Source organism: Urocampus carinirostris, chromosome 2, assembly GCF_059441175.1.
Source record: "Urocampus carinirostris isolate Australia breed hairy pipefish chromosome 2, RoL_Ucar_1.0, whole genome shotgun sequence".
Classification (NCBI taxonomy): domain Eukaryota; kingdom Metazoa; phylum Chordata; class Actinopteri; order Syngnathiformes; family Syngnathidae; genus Urocampus; species Urocampus carinirostris.
Genome location: NC_142350.1, coordinates 44499342 through 44516805, shown reverse-complemented (window position 1 = coordinate 44516805; position 17464 = coordinate 44499342). Strand labels below are relative to the sequence as shown.

General features: G+C 43.9%; 1 protein-coding gene across 2 annotated transcripts in view; it reads right to left on the bottom strand.

Moving 5' to 3' along the window:
• The window catches only part of LOC148372018 (uncharacterized), a 42499-nt gene extending 26173 nt beyond the window's left edge, over positions 1 to 16326 (bottom strand). The window contains exons 1-5 of one of the 2 annotated variants that reach the window (XM_088326696.1): positions 16035 to 16297; positions 6442 to 6548; positions 5741 to 5811; positions 4632 to 4686; positions 1386 to 1975 (exon numbers count right to left, since the gene is read on the bottom strand). In XM_088326696.1, the coding sequence (XP_088182822.1) occupies positions 1799 to 1975; positions 4632 to 4686; positions 5741 to 5811; positions 6442 to 6534 (396 nt within the window). In that variant the 5' untranslated portion in view covers positions 6535 to 6548; positions 16035 to 16297 and the 3' untranslated portion in view covers positions 1386 to 1798. Of the gene's footprint in view, positions 1 to 1385; positions 1976 to 4631; positions 4687 to 5740; positions 5812 to 6441; positions 6549 to 16034 lie in introns of those variants that run through there. The other variant, XM_088326697.1, reaches the window with a different exon arrangement.
• Between the last annotated feature and the right edge of the window lie 1138 nt (positions 16327 to 17464).

Sequence of the window (17464 nt, the reverse complement as noted above, 5' to 3'; positions counted from 1 at the left end):
ATCTATCTCTAGTACTTGCCACCATGTTTGTCTGACATCTTGCTGCTCCGCTGTGTGCATTTGGCTGGATGTCCTTCGCATTAGACAATACAGTACCATCTAGTGGTCAAATATTACACTACCTTTAAAATTTGCTGGAGGGGTATGTCAGGAAGCTGGTGCATAGTATGTAAACTTGCTTGCATTTAGATTTTAAAGCTTTTTGTTATTTAAAATGTATAAAGTAGTTTTATGATGTGGTCAATGTTATTTTTGCTTCACTATACAGTAGACCTCTGGGATACAGCTACCCCACCTTAGGATATTTTCACTTCATGATGAGGGAAGTTTTATCTTCCCCTCCTCACAGTATTTTTTTCCCCACAATAAAAATGTATTTTGCCACTCAAAAAATTGTAAAACATTGCAGTGAATGTCTCTAAATCCCCCCTCTGCTCTTGTATTGGTCAACCTCATTAAATGTTGCTACTCGTTTGTATCACAGCATTATAAAGATGCCGATATGCGATTGATAAAACTACCCCCCACAACGCCTTCCTGTTTGTGTATGGTTCTGAATCTCACGAAACAAGTTCGTATATGTTGGCATTAGCTCAGGAGGTAAAGGTTTGATTCCCGGCCCCTCCGTGTTATATGTCAAAGTGCAAGACACTGAATCCCTAACGCCCCCAATGGTTGGCAGCCTTGTATGTCTGCACGGTGTGTGAGTGTGAAGCACATTGTAAAGCGCTTTGGGAAATCTTCATTGACTTGAAAAGGCTATATAAATGCAGACCATTTACCATCTATTGGTCTCAAGACTCTCAGTGATGCTTAAGGGAGAAGCAAAAAACGTAACCATGCAAGTGAACTTCATCCATTATCTGCACCATTCATCCTCAGTAGGGTCACGGGGGTGCTGGAGCCCATCCCAGCTATCTTCGAGCAGTGGACACCCTGAACTGGTTGCCAGCCAATCGCAGGGCACACAGGGCTCGCTCATTCACACCTAGGGACGATTTGAACCGGCCAATCCACCTGAAATGCATGTTTTTGGAATGTAGGAGGACACCGGAGTGCCGGGAGGAAACCCACGCAAGCACGGGGAGAACATACTCCGCACAGGTCCGGTAGCTGGATTTGAACCCGTGACCCCAGGACTATGCTGCAAACGCGTTACCCACTGCTCTGCTGTGCTGCCCTGCAAGTGAACTTGAGATGATCAAAAATAACAAACATGACAAAGTTGCATGGCCGTAACCAAAGGAAAATTGAGAAACTTATTGAAAATCAAGGTTTCTATCCCCTGCTATACAGCTAATTAACTAAGCGATCTGCACCTCAAACGGATTAATGATGTATCCCGGGGGTTCCGCTATATGTTCTGCCAATAAGACAGGTGTGAAAACATTCCTTCCTTTTTATTTCCATCCATTCAAAGACCAATTACATACGTCCTCCAGAAATCTCCATAAAAACACAAAACAAATGAACTTTGTCCTTTTATCTTAGGAAACAAAGCTTTCATGATGACATAAGACACATGATCGATCAGGTAAGCAGATCTGTGACCGACCATCGGCCCCTTAACGTTATTATGTATGGCGACGATATCATCACGGCGTAAAAAACAACGCACGGAAGTACCACTCAGCTCCGGTTAGCCCCCACAGATTATGGCAGAAAGATTGCGATTGGCTGTTCCCTTTAGGGACGCACCCACAAAGTGAGCACGAAATCAAGCGTGTTTAATAATTGATCGCAGGAATGGCGGTGACAGGACAAGGAATGGTCAGCAGGAGTTGAGCTCTTCCATGGTTCAGTTCATGTTGGCTGCCCTGGCCTCCTCTAGGGATGCTGCAAACAGGAGAACGCGGGTCAATGGTAGGCCTCGGGGACAATGGGAGTGGGCGAAACTTATCGCACATTCTAATTGCTTTACGGTTCTCTGCAGACAGGCAACATTGCTCTCTGCCTCATCCGCCCGGCTCTTTGCCTGTAGACGAAAGTATATGGCGTTAGGAAGAAGTATGTGTAGCGCAAGACTCATTTAGATGACGTTCGGCGCCAAAAATGAACAAAAGTGCATTTTCTGTTTCAACCTAAAGAAAAAAAAAACAGAAGGCTACTGGAGGTTTTTGTACATTTTATAAAGGATATTATAAAATTAACTACAAAGTAAGTACATGTATTCAGTTTGATGCAGTGGAGAGATTCACTGACTGTTTTTCTTCAAGGTACATTAGAAGGTTAGGCTGTCTCGAATGCATCAGACGTATTTTGATAACATTATTCCTGTGAGTGCTGAAGGGGGAAAAGAAAAGAAATCCGCCCCCGTGTGAAAATGCCGGCTATTCTTGTCCATATTTTCCTGAAAAGAAACGAGCATGCATTGTTAAGAGAATGAAGTTTTTGTTTGGTTAATGAAGTCAGATAACTAATTCGAATAATTTGGCAAACGATACATTTGTAATGGTTTTAACTCCTAACACTACCAAAAAAACAACCATTATGTTGTGATGATGCCTCCTCTAAAGTGAGGCAAGCCATGCAAGCCGGCTATTACTTAGGGGCAAGTCTAACAACATAATTTATTTCCCTTCTAGCGTTTTTAGTAAGGATGCACCAGAAATTCGACACATTATATTCTGCCGAAAATGACCCAAAGTGGGTTTTGGGTTTCAGCCTAAAGAAAGAAAATATCAGAAAGAAGGCTTCCCAATGAAAGATGTTGTGATGCTGTTACATGTAAAGTCAGGCGTGCTCAGTGACATGCAGCCAGGAGAGGCCGTGTATACTGTATATTGTATACATAAGGGGTCTCCAATAGGGTGCGCTTTGGGAACAGATAATGTGCCCGCGAACCTGTTCTGAGAATAGCTCACTGAGGCTTAGTCATTGGGATTTTCTTGTAATATGATTATTTTTATTGGTTGGCTGAATATATTTATCCCAATGTCTAATAGTTAACTTGCTTATAACATACTAACGACATAGTTATAAAAAAGAAGCTCTGAGCTAGATAAAGGTTGGAGACCCTGGTATACATTATACAAAAATGCTTAGAATATTTCTAACAAGTAATGTCGGCTGATTAAAAAAAATCAAGTTGGCAGCAGGTGACTATGAAGTATATTTTTCCTATCAGGCCGAAAACTGACGCCATATTAGGCTCTTATCAGCCCGATAATTGTGTAGGTTTCAAATGGGGTGATGGTGTAATGGAGGTCCGCATCCCTTTGAAACTTTTTGTGTTTAAGAGCTATACGCAAATTCCTTTCCGTATCGCGGTTTTGATACTTTGCGGATTTTCATCATACATTGTGTTCCGCAGCAAACACACAAATGCCATCACAGGGGTAGGTCGCCAGGGGCTGTTAGTGTGTGTGAGAGAATTAGGCGGGCGTGACTGCCTGCTGTCAGTAAAGCAACCGGTGAGGGCGGTATTTAAGTGGCTTGTTAAAAAGGAATTCATTGATGAAATCGGACGCAGAGGAAAGTTAAAAGAACACAAAGAAATGCTGATCACTGGCAGGTGTTCTGTGGATTGTTATCGGTTTCGGGAAGAGACTAAGGCGGCATCGGGAGAGGAAGCAATAGTGATACTGCAGGCTACATAACAACTCTCACATTCTGCCCGTAACGAGCTTGTATCTAATCAACGCCAGGTCCGTTATCCAAATAACGGATGACCTGGAGCTACACGTCGTGGGAAACCACGACATTCATGACGCTTGTATTTTATTCATCATGGAGACCTAGCTCACTGAGGATCTCCGATGCATTCCTGCAGCTAGCCGGTCGCTCTCTACATCACTTTCTTACACTGAAATGAGAAGCCCTCCTATTTCATTATATTATTTCAATGACAGGGCAGCACGGCGGCGCAGTGGTTAGCGCTTGTGCGGCACAGTTCATGTCATGGGAACCTGTCGTGGGTTCAAATCCAGCTCCATACTTTCTGTGCGGAGTTTGTATGCACTCCGGTTTCCTCCCACATTCCAAAAACATGCATTTCAGGTGAATTGGCCGGTCCAAATTGTCCCTAGATGTGAATGAGCGAATGAGTTGTCTGTCCCTGTGTGCCCTGCGATTGGCTGGCAACCAGTTCAGAGTGTCCCCTGCCCACTGCCCGAAGATGGCTGGGATGGGCTCCAGCCCCCCGACCCCCCATCCCCCCCCGCGACCCTAATGAGGATAAGCGATACGGCTAATGAGATGAGATGAGATTTCAATGACAATAAAATAGTTCATTCAACTGCAATTCTGTGGTCATTTTTATTTCAAGCTTTATAGTTTTTATTTTGATACAGTCGTATATATGCTTTTATTGATATGTGTTACATATGTTTTAACTTTGTAAGTTTTTTTTACTATCGCAGGACTTTTTGGAACACCAAATAAATTTGGTCGTCATTTGAAGACATTGTGCCCCAATCACGCTGAGCCGCTTTAGTATTTCATTTTATTAACGTACCAAACTAAATGGGGGGGTACAAGAGGGTTTTCTTATTCCTACAGAGAGCATGACAGTCGATAATTAAAAAGTACTGGAGTACAAGAAATACAGGTATGTTCCTTCTCCTGCAATGACAACTGCAAGACAAACACTAAAGTCGCCCATCATCGACGGACCAGGTCCTGCCTCTTACCTCAATAGCCTGACTCTTGTAGCGCTTCAGCTCCTCCTCCAACTGGCGACATTTGCTAGTGGGGACATGACACAAAGTCAGCAGGTGAAAAAAAACAAGCGAAATCGGAAGTATGTGCACTACATAAGAAGGGGGGGGGCTAAACTGGAGTACTTTGCTCAATATGTACTGCATACTCTCGATATTACAACGGTTTCACCTACAAATCAAGTCGTCAACTTAGACATCCATTTTGAACAACAGCGGAAGTTATCTATCAAAAACACAACCGTTCCCTTTCTGTATCCTTCTGAGTTATAGTGCGGTCCGAAGTTTCCCTTTAATCTTCAAAGAATGCGGACAAGAGAATGCATTTTTTTCTCATTACTGCTGCAACCACCAATCAAAACAATACAAAAAGACACATCTGTGTAGCAATCGAGCACAATTCTCCACAGTATGTTTTCCCTGGTGCCGTCGGACAGAAATACAGTTATCTCTCTGCATCGTAGTTTACATTTTGTGGTTTCACGTTTTGCCTGATAGTACATTGCATTCTGATTAGCTAAACAGTTGCCCCGCCCCTTTTCTGCCAGTGCGTCAATAATTATGCGGTATAAGTTGTACGAATACGTGAAACAGCTTGACGAATCTACACGATGTACGCGCAATTCTTTTTCCAATTACGAGTTTATGTAATTACTTGATCGTGTAAATATGGTTTGTAATTAATAGAGGTTTCTACTCAGCGAATTTTTCCTATCGCAGATTCTTTTCTGAACACACCCTTAGCAAAAAATAAAGGGACCACTGTAACGACGCAGCTCTCAAACGCCTTTTCATTCAGTGCAGTAGTAAATATGTACATGTCTTCGTTACTGCCATCTGACTCTCTAGTCACATTTTTGAATAGTGATCCAAAAACCCGTAACGTAAACAACTTGGAGTAGAACGGAAAACTGCTTCGCGTATGCAGGGCCACTGCGCAGTTAGCAAAGAATTGTCACTGCCAAGTTCCCCACGCGATTGGCACCAGGTATGTAATGGGGACATTTTTGACCTACTAGCTAGTCACTACCATTACTCTCACAGGAAGCATGTATATATGTGTCTGTGTGTGTGCATGTTACCTCTCAGCTTCCTCAACTCGGGCTTCGGCACACTCCAGATCGTGTTCTAATAACACAACTTTGCGATGTGCCTGTCAATAAAACACCCACCCAGTACTTTAGTGTCTGCTATTGGTTGACATTACATTTCCTATTGGTTTGCGTCATCGCATTTTATACTTTTTGTGCTGTATTTATAAGCTATGGATCCCAAAACTAAGTGATGCTTAAGGGAGAAGGAAAAATTTGATCACCAATAGACCATTTGAGTATACAGTGGGACCTCGCTACTTCGTGCTTCGATGTTGGCGGCTTAAGAGCTTTGTGACCTGTAATAGTTTTAAATAAAAAAGTATTTTTTTAAGGTGCACCGCTACTTCGCGGTTTTTCACTTTTTGCTGGTGGTTCTGGTCCCTATTAACCGCGATAACCGAGGTCCCACTGTATCACTAATAATAAGGAGACGATAAATGCAAGGAAATTGTCCAAATAATATTTGGCCTACAGGCCACAAAAGCCTTCCAGGCCTCCTTATCCACCTCATTAGGTGCAAATGTTAAAAATATAATATAAATTATATCATATAAAATTTAAGTAACATTTTCTATTGTTATTATTATTATTATTAAAAGCATATCACCATTGCTATTCAAAAAATACATTTTTCTTGTCTCTTTTTTGGCCTGAATGAAAATTGTAAAAAATGAATAAATTAGAAAAACCTCGTCTCGTTCTTCGTTCAGCAGGTGTTCTCGGTCATCAGCTTCTTCCAATTGTGATTTAAGTTGTTCCATCTGGCTCTTTATTTCGTCCATGGTGATCTTATTTCCTAGCAAGCACATACGAGTAGCAGTAAGTATGACTTTCAATCATGTTTAAGTAGTCTTCATGAATAAGCGTTAAATACAGTGGGACGTCTACATACAAACCTGATTCGTTCTATGATCGTGCTCGCATCTCAAATTGCTCTTATGACGAGCATATTTTCCCGATATGAAGTAATTAAAAACTAATTAGTCCGCTAAAATATTCTCAAAAAGATCCAAGAGAAGGGAACACTAAATAGCTATAAAACACAGATTCCTGATCACTAAAAACTAATTCCCATAGTACTAAAAAATACAAAATACAGAAATAAAATAAATATGATGATATTAATATGGGCGGGTTATGGGCGCCTTAACTAATGTGTCCGTGTGGTGAGGAAGAAAAGGGTTGGGATATTCAAGAAGGCGTTGCCTAGATCGCTTTCCTGTCTTCTTATACGTTTCCAAGCATTATTTAATCATTGCAAATTGTGTACGCCGTATAACAATTTTATACAGGTATATATCTTTTTTAAAGACTGATCTCATCTTGCCCATTTTCGCTTTAATCCTTATCGTCTCGGTCACTGGTCGCAGACGACAACGTCATTGAAGCTTTCCAATATTGTTGCGGTATTCTGTATGGACACAGTTGTTCCTGTAAGAACTGTACGCTGCTCTGCCAACAACAAGCCCTGGATCACAAGCGACATCAAGTGCCTTCTGAACCAAAAGAAGAGGGCCTTTAGAGAGGGCGATCAGCAGGAGCTAAAGCGAGTGCAGAGGGAGCTCAGGGTCCAGCTCCGGGAAGCGAAGGATCCCCACATTCGAGATCACTGCAGCCCAGGTCTGTGGAGAGCTGAGGGGGCTGACCCAGCAAGGCAGCCGGTCCAGATGGAGTATCCCCCCGACTGCTGAAGGCCTGTGCGTTGGAGCTGGGAGACCCTCTACAGCGCATCTTTAACCTAAGCCTGGACCCTCTGCAGTTTGCCTACCAGGAGAAGGTGGGAGTGGAGGATGCTATAGTTTACATACTACACCGATCCCTCTCTCACCTGGACAGGGGCAGGGGTGCTGTGAGGATTATTTTTTGGACTTCTCCAGTGCATTCAACACCATACAGCCTCTGCTACTTAGTGGTAAACTGACAGAGAAGGGAGTAAGCCCACACCTTGTAGCATGGATTACAGGGGGGCTGTACATCTGACACTGTGGTCAGTAGCACAGGAGCGCCGCAGGGGACCGTTCTCTCTCTGGTCCTGTTCACCCTGTATACGTTGGACTTTCAGTACAACTCTGAGTCCTGCCACGGGCAGAGGTTTGCTGATGACACTGCTATCGTGGGATGTATCAGAAGTGGGCAGGAGGAGGAGTACAGGCAATTGATCCAGGACTTTGTCCAATGGAGCGACCCTAACCGCCTCCACCTGAAAACAACGAAGACCAGGGAGATGGTGGTGGACTTCAGTAGGACTAGACCTTACCCAGAACCTGTAACTATCAAAGGAGAATATGCAGAATTTGTCCAGACCTACAAATACCTGTGTGTGCAGCTGGACAATAAACTGGACTGGACTGCCAAGACAGAAGTTCTGTGCAGGAAAGGACAAAGCTGACTGTACTTCCTCAGAAGGCCGGCGTCCTTCAACATCTGCAAAAAGCTCCTGAAAATGTTCTATCACACTGTTGTGGCAAGCGCCTTCTTCTATGAGGCAGTGTCTTGAAGAGGCAGCGCCAAGAAGAAGGATGCCTCTCGTCTTAACAAACTGATGAGGAAGGCGGGCTCTGTTGTGGGCAAAGAGCTGGTCAGCCTGACAACCATAGCTGAGAGACGGTCACTGAAAAAGCTGCTGGACAATTCATCACATCCACTACACAGCATCATTTCCAAACACAAGAGCAGCCTCGGTGACAGATTGCCGTCACGGTCTTGTTCCACGGACAGACTGAGGAGATCATTTCTCCCTCATGCCATGAGGCTCTTTAACTCCACCCGGGGAAGTAAAAGCCCACATTCAACCTCAACCCCACATTTGCATATTACCCTATCTTTATTACAGTGTGTATTTTTGGTGACACTATTTAAATGCTCTTTTTTAACATGCTACATTGGGTATTTTTGTATTCTCATCTCATTAGCTTCACCGCTTATCCTCAGTCGGGTCGCGGGGGTGCTGGAGCCCATTCCGGCAATCATCGGGCAGAGAGCAGGGGACACCCTGAACTGGTTGCCAGCCAATCACAGGGCACACAGGGGCAGACAACTCGCTCGCTCATTCACAGCTAGGGACAGTTTGGACCGGCCAATCCACCTGAAATGCATGTCTTTGGAATGTGGGAGGAAACCAGAGCTCCCGGAGGAAACCCACGCAAGCACGGGGAGAACATACAAATTCCGCACAGTAAGTCCGGTAGCTGGATTTGAACCCACACAGGAGGTTCCCAAGACCTTAGAACTGTACCACACACGCGCTAACCACTGCGCCGCCGTGCTGCCCTATTTTTGTATTCTATACCTGTTATTTTATTTTCTAACACACGGATACTGCTGGAAGTGTGAATATCCATACGGGGATGAATAAAGTATCTATCCATCTATCTATCTTCTACATAGTCTGTCCTGTTGTGCGTAAACAGGTGCCACGTTTTTGTAAGGTTTATTATCACTGAAAAAGAAGGATTAGCAGTCATTGATAAAGAGAGCGATTGTCAGGTATGAGATTGAGAGACTATTAGTGATAGGTAGGCACTTGTGGCGTAAACTGAATTTTTCTACGTATAACAAACAAGATTTATGAAAAAAATAAAATATAAAAAAAAAAAAAAACTTGCATATGTTGGGAATGTAATACAACCTCTGTACCAGGAAAGTTCCAATGAAGGTCAATCAAGTTTTAGCAGTTTGGTCACTTTGAGTACACAATGTCCCTTTAAGGGCTGGGAAAATTCTATACTTTATTGTGAATAAAAGAAAACATGTAACTAAAAGAAAAAAGCATGGTGCCAGTGGCTGTATACCGTAAATTCCGGACTATAGAGCGCACCTTATTATAAGCCGCACCCACCACATTTTAAGAGGAAAACCGATTTTGTACTTTCACAAGCCGCACCTGTATAGAAGCCGCATGCGCCCACTTTTAAAAAATGTAACACAAACACAAAATTAACCCAAACCGAACTAAGTCCCGCGATTGAAACTGAATGTCCTTCATAAAAGTACACAGCAGTCCAAAAATCACAGCTGGCAAAATGAACGGAAAATGATACAGGTACTTAAGGTTTGATGCAGACCTGCAGAGTCCGGGTCCCGTTGAAAGTAATCCAAGGAAAAAAAACGGTATATTTCCAAAGGTAAGGGTGGGAAGAATATATATCCACTATTGCCTGCCGCGTCCACAAACACTCACCTTTACGGGCCCCTACTTCCCGTCAGCCCGCATTTGTTTCGCCCCTTATCATTTCAGAATAAGTGTCTGAAATAAAGACATTACAAAAATATACAGTTGCAAATACATATTGTACATGATTACATCTATCTACAAAGAAAGACGGTACACCGAGAGAGTTTTTAAAGCTTAAATAATAATAACTTTCATCCCAAACGGTGCCTGTGACAGGTCCTCATCTTCCTCCTTAGAACTGAAGCCATCGAAAAGAAACTTTGTTATATAGATGTCGTCCCACGCTCCCTTATTCCAAAACATGCTAGCAATACGCTCGCAACACAGTAAACGGGTCTGGTAAAAAAACATACCGTACTTGTAAAAATCACGGTAAACCGTCCACATCTTACTCCTCAGAACTGAAGCTGTCAAAGTCGTCTTCCTCAGTGTCGGACAGAAACTTCGTCATATAGACGTCGTCCCACGCTCCCTTATTCCAAAACACGCTGGCAACACGCTCGCTCCTTCTTTATCAGACTGCTCGATTGCTTTTAGCTTGAAAGCTACGTCATGTGTCTTTCTTTTTGCATTTTGCATGATGAGGGTATGTTTACCCTAATTAAATTTACTGTATGCACAAGCCAAGAAGTTCCAGTCTTCCTCCGCGCATATATTCCACCGGTCTAAATCTTACCTTTTGTACTCGAGCGCCAGTGGCGGCCGTTGGAAAAATTACATAAATTGGCCGCATCACTGAATAAGCCGCAGGGTTGAAGTAGCGGCTTATAATCCGGAATTTACGGTATGTTTTTTTGTGTTCTGTTCAGTGCATGTTTAGTTATATGAACTTGTATAATTATCAAAAGTAATAGGTGAATACATACACCCAAATTTCTAGGACTAAATTCCTGGTTTTATTGAAGAAATTGACTTTTCATATAGCCCAGAATGAATTAATGAGTTCACTGTTCTTTCTAATGGGTAAACTAAATTCCAGGGTCCATACACCTCCTTCAGAGCCAAATTCAAGCACTCTTGAAGGACTTTCAAAAGGCTGGAGGAATGCACCAAAATAACACCAGAGCTGTGTGAGTGACTAGTCGCTGCAGATGTGCAAAAGCATTTCACAACGAAGTAATTGCTGACTTCAGTATGTCACGAGGCGTGGTGTCGTGGAAGGGAAGACCGGACCAGAAAAAGGCAGGAGGCATGAAGGGAGAACTCAAATGCGTTGACGATCCATAAGATTTATTTTACAAAATAAAAGTCGCCCAATACTCCGGGGCAAAACAGAACAACACAGAGTTCCTCCGGCACGAACTCAACAGGACAAGGCATAACAGACTAAAACAGGACAAGGCATAACAGACCGGGATTGTGAAGAATGAGTAGTAATGAACCCGCAACCGCAGAGCCCACCATGCAGCCTTAAATACAGACCCACCATTAGTGGAACTGCTTTCAGCTGTTGCCCAGGGGGCGGGGCAGACTGGTCACCAAGGCGACCGTGACAGAGCCCCCCTCTTAAGGGACAGCTCCCGAGGTCCCAAAAAAGAAAAAATTACAACCTCATGCCCCGGAATGGTTCGACGCTCACGATTGGGGCAACCCCGCTCCCTCCTCCGAACACGCAGGAACGGGGAGAGGCAGGCGCCATCTGCGTCGGGCGGATCGGAATCGGCGCTCGGCAGGGGGGGGTCCGGCGGGCAAGCTGGACAGGGGATAACAGATAGGCAGAACCGACGAGAACAGGACAGGCAAAATCAGGGCAGAATCAGAACAGGTAAACAGGACAGGCCTCTACAGAAGAGTCGCGCTCAGGTCAGCCCAAAGCAGAAGAGTCGCACTCAGGGGGTTCAGATGCAGAAGAGTCGGACTCAGGGGGTTCAGGTGCATAAGAGTCAGACTCAGGGGGGGTTCAGGTGCAGAAGAGTCAGACTCAGGGGGGGTTCAGGTGCAGAAGAGTCAGACTCAGGGGGGGATCAGGTGCAGAAGAGTCAGACTCAGGGGGGGATCAGGTGCAGAAGAGTCAGACTCAGGGGGGGATCAGGTGCAGAAGAGTCAGACTCAGGGGGGGATCAGGTGCAGAAGAGTCAGACTCAGGGGGGGGATCAGGTGCAGAAGAGTCAGACTCAGGGGGGGGATCAGATTCAGAAGAGTCAGACTCAGGGCGGGGATCAGATTCAGAAGAGTCAGACTCAGGGGGGGGATCAGATTCAGAACAGACAAGACAGGACAGGAAAGACTGAACAAAATCAGTACAGGGAGACTCAAGGCAGGCATAGGAGTCGAACAGGCAGGCATGGGAGTCGAACAGGCAGGCATGGGAGTCGAACAGGCAGGCATGGGAGTCGAACAGGCAGGCATGGGAGTCGAACAGGCAGGCATGGGAGTCGAACAGGCAGGCTTGGGAGTCGAACAGGCAGGCTTGGGAGTCGAACAGGCAGGCTTGGGAGTCGAACAGGCAGGCTTGGGAGTCGAACAGGCAGGCTTGGGAGTCGAACAGGCAGGCTTGGGAGTCGAACAGGCAGGCTTGGGAGTCGAACAGGCAGGCTTGGGAGTCGAACAGGCAGGCTTGGGAGTCGAACAGGCAGGCTTGGGAGTCGAACAGGCAGGCTTGGGAGTCGGAGTCGGCCCGACGGGCAGCGGAGTCGGAGTTGACCCGACGGGCAGCGGAGTCGGAGTCGGACTTGCACGCAGGGGAGAGGGAATAGCAGGCAATCGGCACGGGAGTCGGGCAGGCAGGCGTCAATTCTTCCTGGGACCCCATTCGAGGCACAGCAAGGGCCACGACGGGCGGGGCCGTGGTTCGAACGGGCAGGGAAGGCCAACTCAGTAGGCGCCTGCCAAACTGCGCACTCCAGCTCTCCCCAACTCGCGCTGGGATCGTTCGCTGAGTTCAATTGTTGGCGGGTTCATTCTGTCACGAGGCGTGGTGTCATGGAAGGGAAGACCGGACCAGAAAAAGGCAGGAGGCATGAAGGGAGAACTCAAATGCGTTGACGATCCATAAGATTTATTTTACAAAATAAAAGTCGCCCAATACTCCGGGGCAAAACAGAACAACACAGAGTTCCTCCGGCACGAACTCAACAGGACAAGGCATAACAGACTAAAACAGGACAAGGCATAACAGACTAAAACAGGACAAGGCATAACAGACTAAAACAGGACAAGGCATAACAGACCGGGATTGTGAAGAATGAGTAGTAATGAACCCGCAACCGCAGAGCCCACCATGCAGCCTTAAATACAGACCCACCATTAGTGGAACTGCTTTCAGCTGTTGCCCAGGGGGCGGGGCAGACTGGTCACCAAGGCGACCGTGACACAGTAACCTTAAGAATTTATTTTGCATGCCGAAATCATTGTGCTCTCTAAATTTGATAGGAGCTTTTTCTGAAAGATTTTATTTGTGAAATACCTTCAGTCAATTTAGTGGGGAAAAAAGTGTAGTACCATGATGTAGACACAATATGTCATTTAACTGTGGAACAGTGAAGACTTCTATTTCAAAATGATTCTTTTTTTTTTTAATTATGTTAGTTGCAAGACTAGAGATATAACATTTTGTTTATAGACAATTATACAAAAAGTAACAAGTATAGACATACATCCTTATGTTTGGGACGCTGGTTAGATACGTATTTTATTGAAAAAAGTGGACTTTTCATTTAGGCCAGAAGTGATTGTTGATTTTTACTTTAGGAAAAAGAAATTCAGATCTAGACCAACTTGCCACGAATTCGGCCAAAAAATTAACAGAACATTCTTGCGGTTTTGCAGTAAGACGCTATTATCTTGAAACAAATTGCAGAAATTCCTGGTGAGATGCAGTGGAGCAGGTTCGGGCGGATCCAAGCGTGCAGGAGTTATGCCGAAATATGCACCCCTGCCGAAATTTGTACTCCATAGGGGGGGCGCGCACACGTCACTCCCGCTCCCGTAACCACTTTTACCGCTTTTATCTCACTTTTATATCACTTTTCAGGAATGTGATGGCGAACATATAACCAAAACCACTTGGTCTTGCATTTGTTGGGAATTTAACACAACTTAAACCATTCCGTCTTGTATTTGTTGTGAATGTTATAGAACAGTAATGCAAACCGTATATAAATCACTTTTGAGCAGGTAACATGTTTATTTTGTTTTTCTTTTCAATATTTGATACAATAAGAAACAAAACATTTATTTTGTTATCATTGAAATAATATTATTCAGTATTGGTTCTAGGGTTGGTTTTCGGTTTAATTTGGAAACTTTTTATTTGAGATATTCCAATATATTTGTGAGTGTGACCCAAAAAGATACGTACACATATTTTATTTGATAAAAAAATCTATTTTTTAACGAATGTCTTTTCTGTTGCAGGACGTGAAAGGTGAACCTATGGATGATTATTTGCAGCTATAGTTGCCCTGAAAAAAGTCTTGGACAAATCAGCAGAAGATATTCTCCCCGAAGACCCATTTTGCGACAAAATCATACCAGATTCAGTTTCGAAAGCGTTTCCATTGTTGCAACTTTCCATCAAAATCGGCATATGTTAGTTGGATTAAGAAGTTCAGAGAGCATGGAACTGTAGTGGACCTAGTGTTCTAAAGCCACAGGGGGGAACTTATACAGGCAGAGTGCAAGGACAGAATAAAACATTGTGCTTGAAAATGATGAAAACTTTCTTGAGAAGGTTTGGTTTGGGTCACCCTGTATAATTGATTTGGATCAGTTTTGATATGCAATAATAATAATTTTGAATTAATTGCATAGTCAATTACCCGCGATGTATGCTGATGGAGATCTTTCTATTCTGTGATGAAGGACGCGACTCCATTCTTGGATGCAAGCAAACAGCAGCGTTCTCGTTCATTTCTTTTTCAATAATCTTAAAAATGTTCTCGCCTGTCGATGCCGTGTAGCCAGTTAGTTCCGGGTAGCTAAACGTGAGCCACGTTTCTGTAAAACACAGCAACTGCACTCCCTGTGCGCTTTGTTTTGCTGGAGCCCATCCCAGCCATCTCCGGGCAGTGGGCAGGGGACACCCTGAACTGGTTGCCAGCCAATCACAGGGCACACAGGGACCGTCGTTCACTCATTCACAACTAGGGACAATTCACCTGACATGCATGTTTTTGGAATGTCGGAGGAAACCAGAGTGCCTGGAGGAAACCCACGCAAGCACGGGGAGAACATACAAACTCCGCACAGGAAGTCTGGAGCTGGATTTGAACCCACGACAGGTTCCCATGACATGAACTGTGCCGCACAAGCGCTAACCACTGCGCCGCTGTGCTGTGACAATGTTAGGCACAGGATGATCTGTTTATTCAAGTAAAATACAAAATACAATTATTGACGTGTTACGTCTCGTTTTACGATGAGAAGAAATCAAATACGTTCGTCTCCCGATTTGACAGTTCATTTCAGCATAATACGCTTTATGGTAGAGTGCATAACAGATTTGAGTAGAAAAGGGCAAAATAAACACGTTACACGCTCAAAAGTGATTTATATGCGGTGTGCATTACCGTTCGATTGCATTCATAACAAATACAAGGCAGAATGGTTAAAGTTGTATTACATTCCCAACATATGCAAGACGAAGTCTTTTTTTGTCATATGTTCGCCATTACATTACCGAAAAGTGATATAAAAGTGAGATAAAAAGCGGTAAAACTGGTTATAGTAGCGGGAGTGACGTGTGCGTGCTCCCGCTACGGGATGCAAATTTCGGCAAGGGTGCATTTCTCGAGCGAAAAGACCACGCTCTCTCCAGCGTGTGTGAGCCAGTGTGCGCGCGCGCGCGTGTGCCTGTGTACGTGCGCGTGCCTTCCGCATTGATGCTGTCATTTCAAGTTTTGATATTTTCTGCATTGATTGAAGATATCATTGATGACCTTATTACTTGTTTTTTGATAGTAGTTTATAGTTGCTGAAGAATGGTTAAATTCTGGTTCATTCTTGTGGTAAAAAGTAGAAGTCAGAATAGCTACAGGCCTTTCCACATGTTGTTCACATTCACTTTTTAGTTAATTGATGAACAAGAATAAAGGAAGATAAATGGGTCAGTTATACCAGTGTGCCGCTGGAATGTAGAGACTTTGAGAAAAAGAAGAGGTTTGTTACCTGATTCTGTGGTTCAGAAAGGTTGGCAGCGAGCAAGCTCACAAGAAGCTGGAAAATTAGTTTGAATGACGAAGGACGTTTTTAATGATCACAAGTTGCTTTCCAAGTCCAGTGCCAACGTGGACGAGTAGTGTTTTCGAATTTGGGTTCTGGTCCATCTTATATCCTTTCGGTTTGCGTATTCAACCAACACCCAACATCGGCTCCGCCTTTTTCGGCGTTGTTGGTGACCAGAATTGACGCAATCGACTCGTAGGAAATAAAAAAAAAAGTAACCATTTCCATTTTCTGCGACACTTAACCTTACGAGTAGTAAAAGAAAAATGAAGCCCCATAGAGCAGTGATTTTCAACCACTGTACCGGGAGACCGTCACGTGTGTCGTGAGAAATTATCCGATGTCACTTTATCCATCCATCCATCCATTATCTGCACCGCTTATCCTCAGTAGGGTCGCGGGGAATATCACTTTAAAATTTTATAAAACATTTCTGAATCATTTTCAGGAAATATTATGTCCTTGTCAAGTCTCTGTGCTGTAAAAACTGGGCGTATAATAAATTATATTGTAATTAAAACATATTGTTCGGTGTCATTTGATAACATTTTTTTTCCAATGTAAAAAACTTGCCCTGGCTCTAAAAAGGTTGAAAACACTGCCATAGAGCAGTGAAGCCCATGCACGCACACGCGCACACGTCAAGGCCTCATGATGTATTACCTCGACTACGCAACTATGTGGGCATCAAAATATCTAACATGCTTCTGTAAAATACGCCCTGAACAACCAAAAAAACTTTTGAAGAACGTTTTAAGAGTGTATCATGAATTATTTTGTGTTACCTTGTGCATATGCAACAGGTGAAAATGGAGGTAAAATAAAGTGCCAATTCATTTTTATTTAAAAATAATATTTTCTTCCAAAGGTTTTGGACCCAAGCGGTTTCTTTCTTAGCAGAAAATTTCACCTGCTTTAAAAAAAACACTAGGCCAGCACAGCAGTGCACTGGTTAGCGCGTGTGCAGCACAGTTCTGATGTCATGAGATCGAACCTTCCTGTGTGGAGTTTGCATGTTCCCCCGTGCTTGCGTGGGTTTCCTTCGGGCACTCTGGTTCCCTCCCACATTCCAAAAACATGCATTTCAGGTTAATCGCAGTGTTTGAAATAATGTCTGCCTGGACGCCCGGGGCGTACAACTTACAAAACGTCTTTTTCAAGGAAAAAAAAAAATATATATATATATATTTTTTTTTTTCAAATCAAACGTTTGCTTCTTCTGCTTTCGAAATCTTCGTTCTGTTAGGAAATTTCGGTTCGTTTAGCAATTTGCATACTCGGCAGTCGATCAGAAGCCCCCGTCAAATAACGTTGTGCTTCCGGACTTTCCCGAGCGATATAAGGTCGTGCATTTACATATCATTTTCCAAAGC